Source organism: Ictalurus furcatus, chromosome 24 (genome assembly GCF_023375685.1).
Source record: "Ictalurus furcatus strain D&B chromosome 24, Billie_1.0, whole genome shotgun sequence".
Classification (NCBI taxonomy): domain Eukaryota; kingdom Metazoa; phylum Chordata; class Actinopteri; order Siluriformes; family Ictaluridae; genus Ictalurus; species Ictalurus furcatus.
This window is the reverse complement of record NC_071278.1, coordinates 367,237-385,682: the sequence shown is the minus strand read 5'-3', so window position 1 is coordinate 385,682 and position 18,446 is coordinate 367,237. Positions and strand designations below refer to the sequence as shown.

The 18,446-nt window shown below is 41.3% G+C and overlaps 2 protein-coding genes across 4 annotated transcripts; both read right to left on the bottom strand.

Moving 5' to 3' along the window:
- Nucleotides 1-287: 287 nt before the first annotated feature.
- Nucleotides 288-4,945, bottom strand: LOC128600465 (keratin, type I cytoskeletal 13). 2 transcript variants are annotated; one of them, XM_053612986.1, is made up of 8 exons: nucleotides 4,483-4,945; nucleotides 3,656-3,738; nucleotides 2,877-3,033; nucleotides 2,302-2,463; nucleotides 1,389-1,514; nucleotides 1,155-1,229; nucleotides 925-1,070; nucleotides 288-504 (listed from the first exon to the last, which is right to left on the bottom strand). In XM_053612986.1, exons 1-8 carry the CDS (start codon nucleotides 4,858-4,860, stop codon nucleotides 387-389), a joined length of 1,245 nt encoding a protein of 414 aa, XP_053468961.1. In that variant the 5' UTR covers nucleotides 4,861-4,945; the 3' UTR covers nucleotides 288-386. The 2 variants fall into 2 exon arrangements, with proteins under 2 accessions (XP_053468961.1, XP_053468960.1); XM_053612985.1 differs by having other exon boundaries at nucleotides 288-507; nucleotides 4,483-4,875.
- Nucleotides 4,946-13,053: 8,108 nt separating this feature from the next.
- LOC128600712 (keratin, type I cytoskeletal 50 kDa-like) lies at nucleotides 13,054-18,435 on the bottom strand. 2 transcript variants are annotated; one of them, XM_053613372.1, is made up of 7 exons: nucleotides 17,823-18,435; nucleotides 17,432-17,514; nucleotides 17,173-17,329; nucleotides 16,690-16,851; nucleotides 16,303-16,428; nucleotides 13,587-13,661; nucleotides 13,054-13,304 (listed from the first exon to the last, which is right to left on the bottom strand). In XM_053613372.1, exons 1-7 carry the CDS (start codon nucleotides 18,384-18,386, stop codon nucleotides 13,152-13,154), a joined length of 1,320 nt encoding a protein of 439 aa, XP_053469347.1. In that variant the 5' UTR covers nucleotides 18,387-18,435; the 3' UTR covers nucleotides 13,054-13,151. The 2 variants fall into 2 exon arrangements, with proteins under 2 accessions (XP_053469347.1, XP_053469348.1); XM_053613373.1 differs by lacking the exon at nucleotides 13,587-13,661.
- Between the last annotated feature and the right edge of the window lie 11 nt (nucleotides 18,436-18,446).

Below are 18,446 nucleotides of genomic sequence, written 5' to 3'. Positions count from 1 at the left end.
ATCTGTGTGTGTGTGTATGTATTTATATCTGTGTGTGTATTTATATCTCTGTGTGTGTGTTTATATCTGTGTGTATGTGTCTGTGTATTTGTGTGTGTGTGTGTGTGTGTATTTATCTGTGTGTGTGTATGTATTTATATCTGTGTGTGTGTGTGTGTGTGTGTGTGTGTGTGTGTGTGTATTTATCTCTGTGTGTGTGCGTGTGTGTGTGTATTTATCTGTGTGTGTGTGTGTGTGTGTGTGTGTGTGTGTGTGTGTGTGTGAATGAGACACAGGACACGGTGAGGTGAGTTGCAGTGACTTGCAGTGTTTATTCAGCTCAGACCGTGTGGTGTTTCTCGCGGCCACACGAGGGCGCTCTGGAGCTCTGTGTCTGAATCCCAGCTTCATTTTTTAAGGAAGGTTGATTGTGATGATGAAGAGGAGATCACCTTCCCGTCCACCACCTCCTCCACCACTGTGATCACCTTAGTCCTCGAAGTGCTGCTGGATGTTGTCTTCGTACTGCTGTAATTATAATTATTTATTAGCACAGTATTTTTACAGTATTTATCATTTATTAAAGTTTTATTCTAAAGTCTCTTTTACACACTTCATCTGAATCATACTGTAATAATCCACAGAGTAAAATTAATCCTGATTGATCAGAGAGACCAGCTATTATTTTTACTGAAAAATACATATCACACCAACATTTTTAGCAATATGTCATAATTTTTATTTGTTTAATTATTAGAAAACTTTAAATTAAATGTATTGACCTTCATTTTTTGGGTGAAATGATGTTAAAATGTTGTTATATAGTTTATAGACCTAGAAAACATGTGCTAATTAGCCGATTTACACATAGTTTTGTTCACATGCTAACTATACTTAGCGCAACACTCGACAAACGTGTTATATCTGTAGCTCATAAAAACTCACGTGGAGGCTTCTCCGTCCAGCAGTCTCCTGTACTCGGCGATCTCCATCTCCAGTCTGGTCTTGATGTCCAGCAGCATCTGGTACTCCTGAGACTGGCGAGCGAGATCAGCACGAAGCTGCTGCAGCTGCTCCTCCAGACTCGTCACCTGAAAACATATTCAAATCTCATTTAATCCTCGAGAAGTGTTGAAGTGTTAACATTAAATAATGAGCAGCTCAGTAACGCTCACCTGTGTTTGGTATGCAGACAGACGCATGGAGTAACGTGACCTGGTTTCACTCAGCGTGCTTTCCAACGACGCTTTCTGTGACAGACATCCAGAAAAATCGCACAGAACAACATTAGAGTGGGTAATGGAATAAAATGTAAAGTTCTTCAAGTTTTAATGTCATACGCTAACTGCTAATTCACACATTAGCTAGCAGGCTACAGTAGTGAAGACATGCGTGATGATGTTCCTCACCATCGACATCTGGGACTGCAGCTCGATCTCCAGAGCCTGCAGACGGGATTTCAGGCTCTTGATTTCACTTTGAGACGTCTGCAGGGTCTCAGTTTTAGTGACCACCTCGTGTTTCAGAGTCTCTGTCTACAAAAAAACAACATTAAGATCAAATTTTATCATCAGCGGTGGTAATAATTACCCAGGATGCATCACAAGCAGCAAAGATAATGTTCCCTTTTGGGAATGGAAAAATGTTTTATGAGAACAATTAAATTAACAGTAGCGTCCTCTGATGGGCAAATTTAGACAGATAGATAGATAGATAGATACCCTATATAACCAAAAGTTTGTGGACACCTAGTAGATATGGTGCTCGTAGAAAAATTAGACCATTAGGCACTATTTCTGCTCTCGTTGGTTGTGTAGAGTAAATTGTCCACTAGTGGGCGCTGCTATGTTCTGTTCTAGATTTGTTTATGTTGTTAACATGTTGTAAAAATAAAGACAGTCAACTGTTATGAAAATGTTTGTTTTTTTGGGTGTGTGTGTGTGTGTGTGAGAGAGATTTTGTGTTGAAAATGACAGGTTGTGTTATTGTACCCTTCACAGGACTGGGATCTGCTGCTTTATCCTGAACCTGAACCCAGGTTTTATATCATATAACCAGAACAGACTTTGAGGGAGAGGTGAGACGTACAGTTCTCCATGTAACTTGAGATTCAGGACTTTCCCTTCATTTTAATCAGATCTGAAGTAACTAGTCACTTTCTACTTGAGTCTTCTCATCGTGTTCTTTATTACTCTTTAATACTCACGTCATTATTAACATTATTACTGTTAATGTTATTGAGTAATTATTTGTTATAAGTAGTTTTACTTGTACTTGAGTGAAACTTTCGGCTACTCTACCCACATCTGGTGATCAGCTCACCTTGGATTTGAACCAGGCTTCCAGCTCTCTCTTGTTTTTCTCAGCGACTGTTTCGTATTGTTCACGAATTTCTGCCAGGACTTTAGTGAGGTCTGCTTGAGGCACGGCGTCGACCTCCACGTTCACCTGCCCACCCATATGCTGACGCGCCAGCGACATCTCCTACAACAGAAAACACACAAGCTGCTGTTTACAGTGCCTAACAGGGGGATAAGAGTATGTATCTAAATTAAAGTTAGTGAAGTAGTTTTTTAAGTTTGAGCCCCTGCCGCTGAGGACCCCCCCCCCCCCCGCCCTCTGTGTAAATAAAATAAGTGTTTTATTATAATCACCTCATCAAGATGAAACAATTTAATTAAAAGAAAGGCTAGTAATGAGGGCAAATGATCAAGTTTCAAGCGCTTTCTGACACAAAGACTAAATAAATAGCGTGTTAAGAACCATTAATGGTTGCTAGGTAGCGGTGTTAAAGGTCTTGACCTAAAGCATGCACACATTGGTTGCAGGTGACGTTTTGACTTGTAGCTCCTTTGACTTGACTGTACTGTTAATTTGTTCTTGGGAGCACAACTCACCTCCTCATGGTTCTTTTTGAGGAAGGCGAGTTCCTCCTTCAGGCCTTCCAGCTGCAGCGCCAGGTCCTGCTTGGACAATTTGAGATCGTCCAGCAGCCGCTTCATCCCGGCAATGTCACCTTCCACCGTTTGACGCATCATCAACTCGTGCTCGAACCTCATTAAAGCACAAATTAGCGCACCACGTTATGGCGAGAACAAAAGAGACAATGGATCAAATTTAAACAAAATTATTCAAGAAATACTCTCAGTCCTTCTGTGTAAAACTGAATTTGTGGGCGGAGCTACGTATGAACTTGGACTGTGATGTCACTAAATAAACAGAGCCAATCATGTTCCATTTGCAAAGAACAACAATGTGGAGATATTTTTTTTTTCTATAGCAACTGTGTGCTAAGCTACATTTCTAGCTCACTAAATTAGGTAACGTTTGTGATGCTGGTCGTCATGGTGATGTTCAAATACATCCAAATACAGAAAATGAGCATGTAAATTGAGTATTGTACTTAAATATAACTGACTAACGTGAACTAGTTTACTAGCTATCAACTAACTGGTTAGCTAATGTAGCGATACCTGGTTTTCAGGTATAGGATTATGAGGCCATTTCCTGATTTACATTTTCAAACTTATACGTTTCTGAGGGCAAATGCGTTAACTATTTTTATTCATTTCTTGGTTGTAACAACATTTATTTATTAATTACTGGCATCAACATAACTTTAAATGATATATTCAGGAGGAACAACATTAAGCAACATTTTCCTCCATACACTCACTTAATCCTAAAGTCCTCTGAGGCCAGGCGTGAGTTCTCCATGCTGAAGAGCACTCCTCCCTTCAGATGGATAGCCGCGTAGATCTACAACACATTAGCAGTGGAAATAGTTTTATTACTGCTAATCAGTGTGTACACATTTGATGCTAATTGTAATTACAGTGCTATTTTAATATTTTCTCAATAATTGGGCAGAACATCTGAGGTACGTAAATGATGGTTCTGCCTCGTTTCCACTCTCACTGTGTGTTTACACCGCTGAGGAATCCAGCCACCAGCTACCAAAAGTTCAGACAGCGGTCAATGCTAAGTGGAATTAGATGTTGGGAGATTATTTTGAGAAGTTATTTACCAACACATCTGAGGTCAATTTTAATGTTCTGGATTGTTCTGTCTTTACACTGTATAAATGACTTGTCTCCTGAACAGTCAGATAACAGATTGGTTAGCAGTTGATGCTAAATCTGGTCTTTTCTCAGTAATTATCCAACACATCTGTGGCGAATGTTGATGTTCCAGACGGTTCTGTCTCATTTCATGGTCACTGTGTCTTCACACTGTCTGCATATAGGACTTGATAAATATAAAAATGCCTCTGTAATTACCTAGCTCATGCTTCATATTTCCCAGTTACCTAGCAACAGTGTTCTCACGGTGTTAACCACCTGAATGTTTGAATGATTGAGACTTTCTGGAACATGTGAGATTCAGAATGAGATCTAAATAAATTAATGTTCCTGTCACAGGGATGATTTAGCATTAAAACTGTGACCACAGGACAGAACAGCATTAAGTACTGAACTCTACTGGAGCTGTGATGGAAGATACCTTGTTCTGCAGGTCACTGATGGTGGCGAAGTAGGCGGAGTAGTCTCGGGCCTTGGGTGATGCTTTGCTGTCTAGGAACTGGCGGATCTTGAGCTCCAGTTCAGCGTTGGCCTTCTCCAGAATGTGTACCTTTGCCAGGTAGGAGGCCAGACGGTCATTCAGGTTCTGCATCGTCAGCTTCTCGTTTCCGATGACTGCAGAGTCATCTGAGCCCATGGAGCTGTAAGAGGCCTGCATGAAACTGACAGGTGCGGCGGAGATCCGCACATCCGAACTTCCCGCTCCTCCGTAAACGCTGATGGCACGAGAAGAACTCGAGACTCGGCTCGACCTGGAGGATCTACCGGCCATAGAGGTGCTGGAGAAGTAACTTGCCATGTTGCAGTTCTTTCGCTTGAAGCTTGCCGTGTGACGATTCGACTCGAAGCAGTGGGTGAGGGAATAAATGTCTCGAGACTCCTTTTTATACTCTGGCTTAGCCGTGGAACTTGATGTCCAGGAATGTCATCCATGTCCTTTTAAAAACAACATTATTAACGTGACACAGGTAAATCCAGTCAGACATAAATGATACACATTTTTACTCAACACACACACAATCAGTGTCAGTCACACACTGTCCACACCCAGCAACACCTCGCTAAATTATATAAAGTGATTATAACTGCAGATGGAAATGGCATCAAGGTGATGTTTATCTCCACAGGAATGCTGTCACACACTTTATTATCTTACCTTCTTTATGAGAATGTACGTGACCTCGCGAGATCTCTTCTCACACACACATTATGCATTATACATTAAGTTCATCTGCTGCTCTTTCTCTTCGCAGTGACGCATCATAGGTTTTATTATTTATTTCAGTTTTTACTTCGTCTCTTTTCATGTGTGTGATTGTGGAAAGCTCATTAATTCTCTGAGCTGAGAAGATCCAGAGAACGGTATGAGGAAAGCTTTTATCCACTGATCCAAACTCCTGCTGACTGAATTAGCAAATGATTCTCCGTCTGATGCCTAAACATAAACACTTTGAGCTTTTATTTAGATTTAATTAGTTAGTCAGATGGGTATGGGATTTTGGAAAATTTGGCAACCTGCTACTGATGAAATTTGAACAGAAGTGCTCAGAGGAGACACGTGATCGTACCTGGTGTGAACAGATCACCTGAGATGGCCCTAGTACCCAGTCCGAACAGGGTCTCCATGCTGTTTAGCTGTAGTAATGTTTTCACCAAGTTTACAATCTCACCCACACCCACACACACACACACACACATTTAATTATATTGACGGTGATTTAGATACAACCATAATTATAGTGTCTTACATTATTATTATTATTATTATTATTATTATTATTATTATTTTAAAATATTTTTTTTTACATATAAGGCATTAAATTGAATGTTAAGGCTGCAGCTGCATGGGCGTGGCTGTGTGGGGAGCAGCATTAAGGTGTGTAAATTCCACAGCGACAGCTTTATTGTTCACTCACCGCCTGCAGCTCTCTCTCTCTCTCTCTCTCTCTCTCTCTCACACACACACACACACACAGACACACACAGACACACACACACACACAGCAACAGATATGTAGCTACCATGTTTTATAAAGATTAAACCCATTAAAGCTGGTCTCACTTCTGCTTCAGCTTCAACTCCGTCTGCAAGAGCGTCCTCATGTCTGTGTTTCCTTCTGGTTCTCTGTTTTAGTTATGATGTCATAGCTAGTCTCGCCGGAGTTCCTGCTTTCACTCACGCAAACCACATTGTCCTTAAGCATTAAAGGACAATAACCATACCTAATAATGTCTCTCTCTCTCTCTCTCTCTCTCTCTCTCTCTCTCTCTCTTTCCTTCTCTCTCTCTCTCTCTCTCTCTCTCTACACATGATACTCCTGAGCTGCCAGTGATCCTGACCCCTTCTGCTCTCCGGACCTGCCTGATCCATCCTGATGTTTTACTTCTGGTTGGAGTTCTGATCAGGTGGAAGTCACATGCTGCTCCTGAGGATGTCCCACATGGTGCAGACTAAAGATCACTGAGATTACTGAGGACGGTTCCACTTAAACACCATAAAGATGCTCTGGACCTCAGTTCATATGAACAGTTATGCTGTGATAGCTTCAACACTACAATTACCACAAACAGTTCTGCACTCGAGTCTCCATCAGTGAACGGTGGAGAAGTTCAACACAACAGACTTCCTGTAGAAACTGTAATGAATTTCCTGCTTACACAACTGCACTATTTGAGCATGTAGTATTAGCACATTTATAGAAGGGGTGTATTTATTTATAATCGCACTAGCCGGTGTCACCCAGATGAGGACGGGTTTCTTTTGAGTCTGGTTCCTCTCAAGGAAGAGATAAATACATACATTTAACATCTATATCCTGAGTTTATATATTTCTGTAACGCTGCTGTGGGACAATGTCCACTGTTAAACACGCTGTACTAATAACACTGAACTGAATTCCACACACAGTATTAATAACACCATTATAAATTATAATCATTTGTTTAATAATGAACACTATTATTTCTCTCTGATTTATTTCCCACATGTGCTATAATTATAAACAGTGATTCTGTTCTTTATTTCAGTGTAATTATCCTTAATAATCATCATTTATGCAATTAGCAAATGAATTAGCACTTACACTTAGTTTAATGGAAAAACACTGGAATATGAAAACAAGCTTGGATCTTAAACGCAGTGAAGAAGTGCAGGGATTTTATTTACACTCACACATCCTGCTCTAACGTAACCTTCATTTCTCTTTTTTAATAGTTTAATTATTTATATTTGTTATTTGTGCAGAGACAGAGGGAGGGTCATGGTTACTTGTCCATCAGCGCATTAAATCCAGTAGATCACAATGCTCTGTTACTAAAGCTGAATATTTCCTGAAAGTGTTTGTCAGTGTAATGATGCTTTCACTCTTGGATCAATTATAGAATGAATCAACACACCCTCTGCTACAACTCCAACAATAACAGAAGCAGTTTTTGCATTTCACACATACCCATATCACCCCCCCCCCCACACACACACCCAGTTCCTATGAACTGTTTGCTCTGTAGAGCCCATGTGTCAACACACACACACACAAACACACACACACACACACACACACACACATTTTTACAGAGGGTGGATCGTAAAGTGTTACGATTAAATCTGCTTTAACTGATAACTCAAAACAAAAACCTGAAAGCTGCAGAATCCGTGTATCATTCGTTCTTTTCAAATTCAATTAAGAATTCAAATTCAGAAAGTCGATAAAGGACTTGGTATGTCATTATTCATTTACCAGTACAATATTTAAAAAACAAATAACAACTTCTTTTTCATATTTTTGATTTTATGCTCAAGTTAAAAAATAATAAATGAGAAAAACTCCTACAGCCCGAAACTGGCATGACCCGGACGCAGCTAACTGTGAACTTAGTAGCACGTTATTGCCCTCACGGCGCTGATGATCATGCCGACGATCACACTGATGATCACGCTAACGATAAACGCTAACAATCACACCGACGATCACGCCGATGATCACACTGATGATCACGCTAACGATAAACGCTAACAATCACGCCGACGATCACGCCGATGATCACGCTAACAATAAACGCTAACAATCACGCCGACGATCACGCCGACGATCACGCCGATGATCACGCCGATGATCATGCCGATGATCACGCTGACGATCACGCTAACGATAAACGCTAACAATCACTCTGACGATCACGCCGACGATCACTCTGACGATCACGCCGACGACCACGCCGACGATCACGCTAACGATAAACACTAACAATCACTCTGACGATCACGCTGATGATCACGCCGACAATCCCTCTGACGTTCACGCGCTGACGATCACGCCGATGATCACGCGCTGACGATCACGCTGATGATCCCGCTAACGATAAACGCTAACGATCATGCTGACGATCACGCTGTCGATCATTCTGACGATCACGCCGATGATCACGCTGACGATCACGCTGACGATCACGCCGATGATCACGCCGACGATCACGCCGACGATCACGCTAACGATAAACGCTAACAATCACTCTGACGATCACGCTGATAATCACGCCGACGATCCCTCTGACGATCACGCACTGACGATCACTCTGACGATCACGCCGACGATCACTCTGACGATCACGCCGACGATCACGCGCTGACGATCACTCTGACGATCACGCTGACGATCACGCTGACGATCACGCCGACGATCACGCCGACGATCACGCGCTGACGATCACTCTGACGATCACTCTGACGATCACGCTGACGATCACGCTAACGATAAACGCTAACAATCACTCGGACGATCACGCCAACGATCACTCTGAGGATCACGCGCTGACGATCACTCTGACGATCACGAATAGTTTTGTGTTGTTTAGAGGGAACAAACACGTAACTCTGAAAGAAGACAACATCTGTACAGGATCTTTCAGATACTGCAGATTCAAACACACACACACACACACACACACACACACACACACACACACACACACACACACACACACAGACACACACACACTTAAGGCCAATTCACTCTGCAGCGACAGACACTCCGGCAGGTTTTGTCGGATCAGTGTGTTACCCCTGTTGGTTTTGTTGGCTTGTGGAAGGGACGTACTGTAATCTGGTGATGGTTCTCCTCGGTCAGTGTCTGTCAGTGCAGCGTGAACTGGGTTTATGTGTGAAAATGCTGGGATTTTGCTGAGAAGATCGGATGTGTAATTGTATTGAACCCGTGCATTAGGTCTTAAAGTGACAACAGCCTAATATACCTCTCCATGTCCAAGCAAAAAATAAATAAATAAAATAAAGATAAAATCATTCTCTGCTCTTTACTGAGTAGCTCTTGTTCAGCATGCATCATCATGTCTGTTCTGTCCCACTGTCTAATTCCACTGTCTAATCTCACTGTCTAATCCCACTGTCTAATCTGTTCAATTACACCATCAATTCCAATGTTCTGATAAATATCCTCAACTCTGTTTAACTTGAAAAATATGTCTTAAAGGTCCATGTCCCCAGTCTTTAAATCACTGATGATGGCACTATGGCTCTGTTTCCTGCGCCGGACGGTCACTTCAGTCTTATTGACCTCACAGCAGGGGCATTATGAGGTGCATGGTGAGAGCATCAGTGCAGCGCACTCATCTAATCCACCAGTAACACCCAACCCTTCTCGCTCTTCCAGTCGGTGCAGCTGCGGGTTCTGTGACCGGTTCTTCTGCAGTTCCCAGAGCTACTATGCAAAAACTTTCCAAAGGTTTTTCCAAACAAGACTGAATATGCTACACCTAGTAGACTATTTAAGCATCGCAGTATAATAACATATAAAACAATGACCTCTTTATTAAAATTACTGGGAACTACTTTCTTGCAACTCTGGCCATAACTACAAACCTCAGATGATTTAACATTACAACAGGATTACCTGCTTTCAGTGCGTTAGTCGTTTATGTTGTGGCTAAGCCAGAGAAATCAAACTGCAGCATGCATGCTAACATATAATGTGCAGGAACAGGATACTCGCTAATATCAAATGTGCACAACTGCTTTAGTTTTTATAAATAGTTATTTTTTTTTTATTTTTATTTATAAATATTTAGGAGTGTTTTCATTGCTGAACTTCTGGATGGCAAGTTGGAGACAAGCAAAACATGATGAAAGTTTTTCTGAGTTTGAGGCTTCTGTTCTGGATATTGTCAGTAAAGTTAAAGATGGCCTCGGACAAGAGGACACTCTGCTCCTGACTGATGGCCAACGAGAGGAAGTGCTGGATAACTGAACATTTTGAATAGTTTATTATAGTTGTATTTTCACTGCCTCAGGAACATTATATATATATATATATATATATATATATATATATATATATATATATATATATCAGAAACAAATCCCTGTTATCTTCCACAAGACAGGAGGAGTGTGAGGATCAACCCAACAACCATCTAGTGTTGAGATCACCACCCTACCTTCTTGAGCCATGATGTTCCATGTTTATGTTTTATAAATTATTTACTGTACAGGATCAGCATATTGGAAACAGAACGCATGGAAAGTATTTGCTGTTGCTCCTGCAGCCACGAGAATCTAAATGCAGGAGACTGACGTACAGAAACTGCTGCATTTCATTATAAATAAAATTCATTACAACTTCATGCACAGTTGATGAGAAGATACTGGCCTCCAAGATGTTCTGGACACAATTGAAGAGGTTGTTGTGGCAGCAAACTCATGGATTTATTCCAGTCGCAGGACAACAGTGTCCCTGACTGATGTCCAAGCAGCAGCAGACAGAGATGCCTTTGCCTGTATTGTCTATGGAGGTTTGTATCATTTTTATATTTGATTCTTCAAAAGATTCTTTTAAAATCTTAACAAATTGTGTAAAATCATCAAGCAATCATTGAAAATTGCCGACCATTTTCTGAAATATGAAAAAAAGAGAACAATTTGGTCGTGCTAATCTAAACATTAGGAGGTTCCGGCGGCTTGGCGGCGGCTTGGCAGTTAAGGCTCTGGGATACTGGTCATATATTTATAGTAAGAAATCTAAGCAAAGTAACAGATTTATTAAACTGGGAGACAAGGTTTGCATTTAGGATTCTATGGGATTATATGGGAAGTGTCACGATTTCCCCTTTAGGCAGCACGCTTTGAGAGCCGGAGGGCGCGCACGTGCACGAGCAAGGTGTGTGAGCGCCCGCTCTTCGAATGTGGACAACCATGACATTGTTTACTGTGGACACGTGCGTTTGTTTTGTTTCTGTTCTGTCTGCTCCCTGTTCTGTTATTGGTTGTTGTTCGGGGTGTAGCTTATTGTTTTCAGCTGCCAGCGCTTAGCACTGATTATGTTCAGGATATATACCGCTTGCTTCCCTGTACACCTCGCGGAGTATTATAGTTAATATAGTTAGATTGATTTAGTTAGTTTAAACGTTAGATTAGTTTATCTAGACCACGCTGGTGTTTCCCTGCTCCCAGTTCATAGTCATAGTTCATGTTTCTTGATTTGTGTCTTGACCCTGTTTTCTGAGACCACGACTTCGATTCCTGCTTTGCCCCGTTTATGCTTGTTTGCCGATTGCCCGACCCACTGCTTGTTTTTGACTGACTACGCATCTGTTTCACGTTTTGGATTAACTGCCTATCTCCTTTAATAAAAGCTCTTAACTGCAATTACTTCAATGTCCTACTCCCTTACATCTTGCGACGTGACAGGAAGCTGCATGTACATGGAGATAAATGATCTGAACGATGTGACTTAGTGAGCGGTGCACAGACGTGCTGGGTGAGATCTGGGTGGGAACAGAGCTATACGCCATGTTCATGGTCTCCACTGCAGTGTCCATGTTTGTCTTCATGTCTTCGACCTGCCAACCCTGAAGAGGAATAATGTGTTTGATTGCAGGGCGGGGCAGGGCGGGGCAGGGCAGGGCAGGACAGGGCAGGGCAGGGCAGGGCAGGGCGGGGCGGGGCAGGCACCATGGGAGACAAGCTTGTAAACAGCTAATCCATTCCTCCCTAAAATGAAGTGATGTTTGTAATCTTTGCCTTTGCTTAAAATATTAAAATAGCCCAGGAATAAACAGCTGAATATCATCGATGTAGTGGTAATATAATTGAAAACATAATTGTTCATATTCATTAGGAATAAAACAAGGCATATAAATAGTTTCATAGAGGAAATAATAATTTGATCAGTTCCTATAGTATGCATGCAGGTTTGAATGGAGTGTTAGTGAGTTGAATTGGTCATGTTTTATACTGAGATGTTCTTATATCAGCGTTATTCACAGCACTAGTTAACACAAACAAACTCTAACCATCAGCTTTAATAAGGAATTATAGTAACTTATGTCTTAATTAATATGGTTGTAGTGGTTAATTGGTAAAATCCATAATTGCGCAATTAGTAATGTACTGTAATATACAGTACTTTATAATAATTTATTACCTCATTTTACACTCCAGATGAATTACACATGTATTGTTTTTTGAAGTTGATGGTGTGTGTGAAAAAATAAAATCAAAGTAGGGTCATGATTGAAAGGTTATCTTTATTTCTCAACTGAAACACTTAGTGAACATTTTTTAAAAATTGTTGTTAGTCAATAGTTGTGGTGGTGGAGGAGACCTTCTCATTAACCTGCTCTTCATTCTTGGGTCTGGGTCTGGGTCTGGTAGCTTGGTCAACCGGAGGTCTAAGTCCAGTAGCAGATTTAGTTGGGACTGCAGGTGTGGTAGCACCTGCTTCTGGAGGTGCGGGCCCGGAAGCAGATTCAATTGGGACTGGGAGCAGCTTCAGTTGGGACTTCAGGTGTGGTAGCACCTGCTTCTGGAGGTGCGGGTCTGAGAGCAGAGGCAATCTTGGGTCCAGACTTGGTAACACAGGTCTCTCCAGTAATGAGTAAAGTGCTGGTGAAATACAGGCAGATAATAATAATGATGACAATAGATCATTTATTTTATATTAATAATTAATTTATAGATTGAGAATTAATTCATTGTCTTATCTATACAAGCTAAGAAGATAAGAGTAAATACCTGTGAAAGTTCAGAGACACAGAAGATGGACCAGAAGAGGGATTTACTTTGATTTCTATGGATTTTATTTACCTTTGGCTGGCCCCTACATCCAGCAGTCTCCGGTACTCTGCGATCTCCAGTTCCAGTCTGGACTTGATGTCCAGCAGCATCTGATAATCAACACCTTGACGCTCCAGATCAGCATGAAGCTGCAGCAGCTGTTCCTCCAAACTTGTCACCTGAGTTTGGAAAACATACAAATTAATTACTTATTTGATCCACATTACTGTACCATAGCATGTTTGTACGAGCCATCACTGGTACTATCACTCCATCTATGAGGAGCCTTAACTCCTCATGAACATTACTTAAATGTAAAGGTCTTCCTATAATACTTATAGGATAATACTTATATATAATACTATAATACTTATAGGATAATACTTATATATAATACTATAATACTAATAGCAACAGCACACAAATCATTAATGCCTCCATTAGTGTTCCTCAAGCCTCACCTGCAGTTGGTATCCTGACAACTGCGCAGTGTATAAAGCCTGTGTTTCTGACAGTTTTGCCCCCAAGGATGTTTTCTGTGGTGAGATGAAGTAGTGAGGATTTGGTTAATGTTTATGTTGTAAACACATATGCAATGGCTTTATATTTTCACGCAGTAGTGTACAATAAACAACCACTAAGTTAACATTTGCTATATTCTGAGGCCATATTTTAACCAGTCAATAGACCCCTGAGTGAGACACGTCACCCTGACCTCAGCTGTGCCTCCTGGATGCAGAAAAATGGAGGGAGACTATAATGAGTTTTAAGAGCATGTACAGAGGTGCTTGAAAGTTTGTGAACCCTTTAAAATTTTCTATGTCTTCATAAATGTGACCTAAAACTTCATCAACTTTTCACACAAGTCCTAAAAGTAGATAAAGAGAACCCAATTAAACAAATGAGACAAAAATATTATACTCTGTCATTTATTTATTGAGGGAAATGATCCAATATTACATATCTGTGAGGGGTAAAAGTATGTGCACCTTTGCTTTCAGTATGTGGTGTGAACTCCTTGTGCATCAATAAGTGGGTTTCCTCACATGAACTGCTCGCTTCCGGTTCTTCCACAACATTGCTATTGGATTAAGGTCAGGACTTTGACTTGGCCGTTCCAAAACATTAACTTTATTCTTCTTTAACCGTTCTTTGGTAGAACGTCTTGTGTGTTTAGGATCATTGTCTTTCTGCATGACCCACTTTCTCTTCAGATTCAGTTCATCAATGATGAACTGTTATTTTCCTTTAGAATTCACTGATGTAATTCAGTGATCACAATTCATTGTTCCATCAGTGAAGCGAGTTGTCCTGGTCCAGATGCAGCAAAACAGGTCCAAACCATGACACTACCACCACCATGTTTCACAGATGGGATAAGGTTCTTATGCTGGAATGCAGTGTTTTCCTTTTCCAAACATAACTTCCATCTTCCATCCATCTTCTACCGCTTACTCTTTCCTCAGGGTCACAGGGAACCTGGAGTCTATCCCAGGGAGCATGGGGCACAAGGCGGGGTACACCCTGGACAGGGTGCCAGTCCATCGCAGGGCACAATCACACACACACTCACACACCTATTCATACACTACGGACACTTTAGACACGCCAATCAGCCTACCATGCATGTCTTTGGACTGGGGGAGGAAACCGGAGTACCTGGAGGAAACCCCCGCAGCACGGGGAGGACATGCAAACTCCGCACACACAGGGCCACGGTGGGAATCGAATCCCGGACCCTGGAGGTGTGAGGCGAACGTGCTAACCACTAAGCCACCGTGTGCCCCCAAACATAACTCTTCTCACTTAAACCAAAAAACTAGATGGTCTCATCCATCTACAAAACATTTTTCCAGTAGTCTTCTGTCTCGTCCACGTGATCTTTAACAAACTGCAGAACGGCAGCAATGTTCTTTTTGGAGAGCAGTGGCTTTCTCCTTGCAGCACTGCCATGCACACCGTTGTTGTTCAGTGTTCGCCTGATGGTGGACTCATGAACATTAACATTAGCCAATGTGAGAGAGGGCTTTAGATGGTTAGAAGTTCCCCTGGGTTCCTCTGTGAACTCGTGGACTATTACACATCTTGCTCTTGGAGAGATCTTTGTTGGTCTCCACTCCTGGGGATAGGAACAATGGTGTTGAATTTCCTCCATTTCTACACAATCTGTCTGACTGTGGATTGGTGAAGTCCAAACTCTTTAGAGATGTTTTGTGACCCTTTTCAGCCTGATGAGCTTCAACAACTCTTTTTCTGAGGTCCTCAGAAATCTCCTTTGTTCATGCCATGATACACTTCCACAAACACGTGTTGTGAAGATCAGACTCTGATAGATCCCTGTTCTTTAAAAAAAACAGGACGCTCACTCACTCACTCCTGATCGTCATCCCACTGACTCTAATTTCACCTTCACATTAACTGATAACCCTAGACGTTTACATACTTTTACCCCTCACAGATATGTAATATTGGATCATTTTCCTCAATAAATAAATGACAGAGTATAATATTTTTGTCTCATTTGTTTAACCAGGTTTGCTTTGTTTACTTTTAGGACTCGTGTGAAAATCTGATGATGTTTTAGTTCATATTTATGCAGAAATATAGACAATTCTAAAGGGCTGACAAACGTTTAAGCACCACTGTATGCTGTTGAATCAGGCATCCTTACTAAGTTTCCAATAGAAGATGGTTTTCAGGAGGCAGTTAGGAGGGATAATTGGTCAGAAGAGCTCAGTCTTTGCAGTCATCTCAAGTAAGTAGCTATCTATCATATAAGTGAATTTAATAGGCATAACTTGCTAGTTAGCTATCATAGTTAATGTACATTGCTTTAACAAACCTGTGTAGCTTGTATATATTTTTGGTAAATGCAGGCTAGACCACCACTTAGCATAATCTATCCATTGATAGGATGCCAAGCCACAAGAATCTTCTAGAGTTACACCATTTAAAAGTATTAATTTAGCCGAATAATGCTCCCTCTCTTTTATTGTTAATGATAAGTGAATAACATTTTAAGTAATGTCAATCTGACTCCTAACTAAAATTTTTGATAGCTTCTTAAGTCAGATTATAACCAAGTAGCTTCAGGGTTATAGACTTCTCTGGTCTTTTTGCAAAAAGGATGTGCACAGAAGTGGTCTATACAGACAAATGCTGATAAGTAAACCTTACCACGGCCAGAACAGTCTGTAGCTCGTGTTCCAGGCCCTGCACTTTGGTTTTCTCTGTACTCAGTGCTGTATTGGATGTTGCTGTGGTCTCTGTGCTGGTAGCAACCTCTTGTTTCAGGGTCTCCAACTGCCAATGCAAAAACAGAGTTATAGTTTAGTTACCATAATCAAAGGGATACTCTGTATAAGTTAGTCTCAGATGTCTACTGATCATGGACTCTTGAATGGGGCATTTTAATCCCAGCACTACCACAGAGACAGTTTTTGGCTCAGCTATGTGCTTGGATTAGATAAAAAATATATTTGCTAAAACCTGACATTCTTCTTTCAGTCCTATTATAATGAGAGTAGTTTGGTTTTGATAATTTGTATACCAGGAGGAACCCACCTTGCCCTTGAACCAGCCCTCGAGCTCTCTCCTGTTCTTGGCAGCGATGGTCTCGTAGTGATCACGGATGTCTTCCAGGACGCTGGAGAGATCATGCTGTGGTGCGGCCTCCACCTCCACATGAATCTGTCCACTCATCTGGCTGCGTGTGGTCGCCATTTCCTTGGAATACATCAGAGTTGGAGGAGATGTTTGAGCTGCTGTGCGCTTTAACTTACCAATGCAAGAAGTAATTTTCATAAATCCATAAATATCATTGATTGGCTTTTGTTCAATTCTGGCTCACAAGTGCTTGTAATTTGTGTAAATTTTTACAATAGCTTGTAAAATTTTAAATCTGTGACCTGTATCTTTCCTTTCTGTTTTAGATGTGAAAGGCATCAAACAATGACTTCTCCATTTAGTGTTTGGTCTACTTCAACATCCAAAACCACCAGTTTCTCTGACATAAGTGCATTTTGTTAGTTTGGAAAGATTCATCACCTCCTCGTGGTTCTTCTTGAGGTAGACCTTCTCGTCATTCATTGTGTCAATCTGCAATGTGAGATCTTTCATGCTCAGGTAGATATCATCCAGCAGGCTCTTCAGCCCAGAGATATCGGCCTCAACAGACTGATGCAGAGCCAACTCATTCTCATACCTGTGTTAAGACATTGCATATGAATTCTTTTTTAAAATACCTCCATTTCCCCTCGTGTAATATAGCGACAATATGTTCTTCCCATGTGATATGAGGTCTTACTTAATCCTAAAGTTATATACATCCAAGGTGGCATTGTCAATGTTGATATGGACTGCACCTTTTAACTGAATGGCATCAAGAATCTGAAAACAATCAACCCAAAGACATAAAGTGAAGCCATGTGCAATGTACTTAATCATGGCACAGAAGATGATAAACAAACATCCAAGGCAACATTTCTAGGCCATTTGTTCACAATATAAAAACTAACATCATCTAAGAAACTAAGAATAAATAAAGTACAAATACTTTCACCTGAAAAAAAAAACTAAAAAGTGATTTAAAAAGGAGTGTGAGCCATTAACAAGACTCATATATGCACTATACATTCTTTTTGCACTATAAAACCTAAGCTAACTGCAGCAAAATAGTTACATTTTAAATGATTTACATTAGCCTGGAGGTCATTGATGGTAGACAAGGAGTCAGAGTAGTCCTGTTCAGTAGGTAAAGTCCTGCTGTCCACAAATTGACTGATCTTCAACTCAAGCTCTGCATTGGCCTTTTCCAACAAGCGCACCATCTTCAGGTAGGAGGCCAACCGTTCATTGAGGATCCTCATGGTGAACTTCTCATTGCCGATGTTTCCAACATCTGCTTCCCCAGCAGCACCTCCAAACCTAGCACTGTCTTTGTATGCTGCATCACCTCCAAACCAAGCACCACTTCCAAACCCACCACCAAAACCTGCACCAATACCTGAACCAATACCCGAAACAAGACCGGAACCAAGACCGGAACCAAGACCTAAAGCAGAGCCAAAACCTCCACCAGTGATTGCTCTAGATGTTCTAATGGACAAGGGCTGAGAGGCTTGGGAGATGTGAATCCCGGAGCCTCCTGCACCACCATGGACACTTCCGGCCAGTAAGCTGCAGACCCGGCTTCCACTTCTGACACCGATGGACAAGGATCTTGATGGAAAGCTACCATGTGTTGTGAGGGTGCTGGCCATGTTGATGGAGGCTTTTTGGTCTTACTCTGGATAGTGAGCGAGGACTAGATGTTCAACAAA

Excerpts from the sequence above, each read along its gene's own strand:
- LOC128600465 (XM_053612985.1), bottom strand. The coding sequence starts at position 4,860 with ATGGCAAGTTACTTCTCCAGCACCTCTATGGCCGGTAGATCCTCCAGG. Across the intron at positions 3,739-4,482 it reads TCAGTGACCTGCAGAACAAG|ATCTACGCGGCTATCCATCT; the intron begins GTATCTTCCATC and ends AATGTGTTGTAG. Across the intron at positions 1,515-2,301 it reads AAGCCTGGTTCAAATCCAAG|ACAGAGACTCTGAAACACGA; the intron begins GTGAGCTGATCA and ends GTTTTTTTGTAG.
- LOC128600712 (XM_053613372.1), bottom strand. The coding sequence starts at position 18,386 with ATGGCCAGCACCCTCACAACACATGGTAGCTTTCCATCAAGATCCTTG. Across the intron at positions 17,330-17,431 it reads GTATATAACTTTAGGATTAA|GTATGAGAATGAGTTGGCTC; the intron begins GTAAGACCTCAT and ends GTCTTAACACAG. Across the intron at positions 13,662-16,302 it reads TACAGACTGTTCTGGCCGTG|AAAACATCCTTGGGGGCAAA; the intron begins GTAAGGTTTACT and ends ATCTCACCACAG.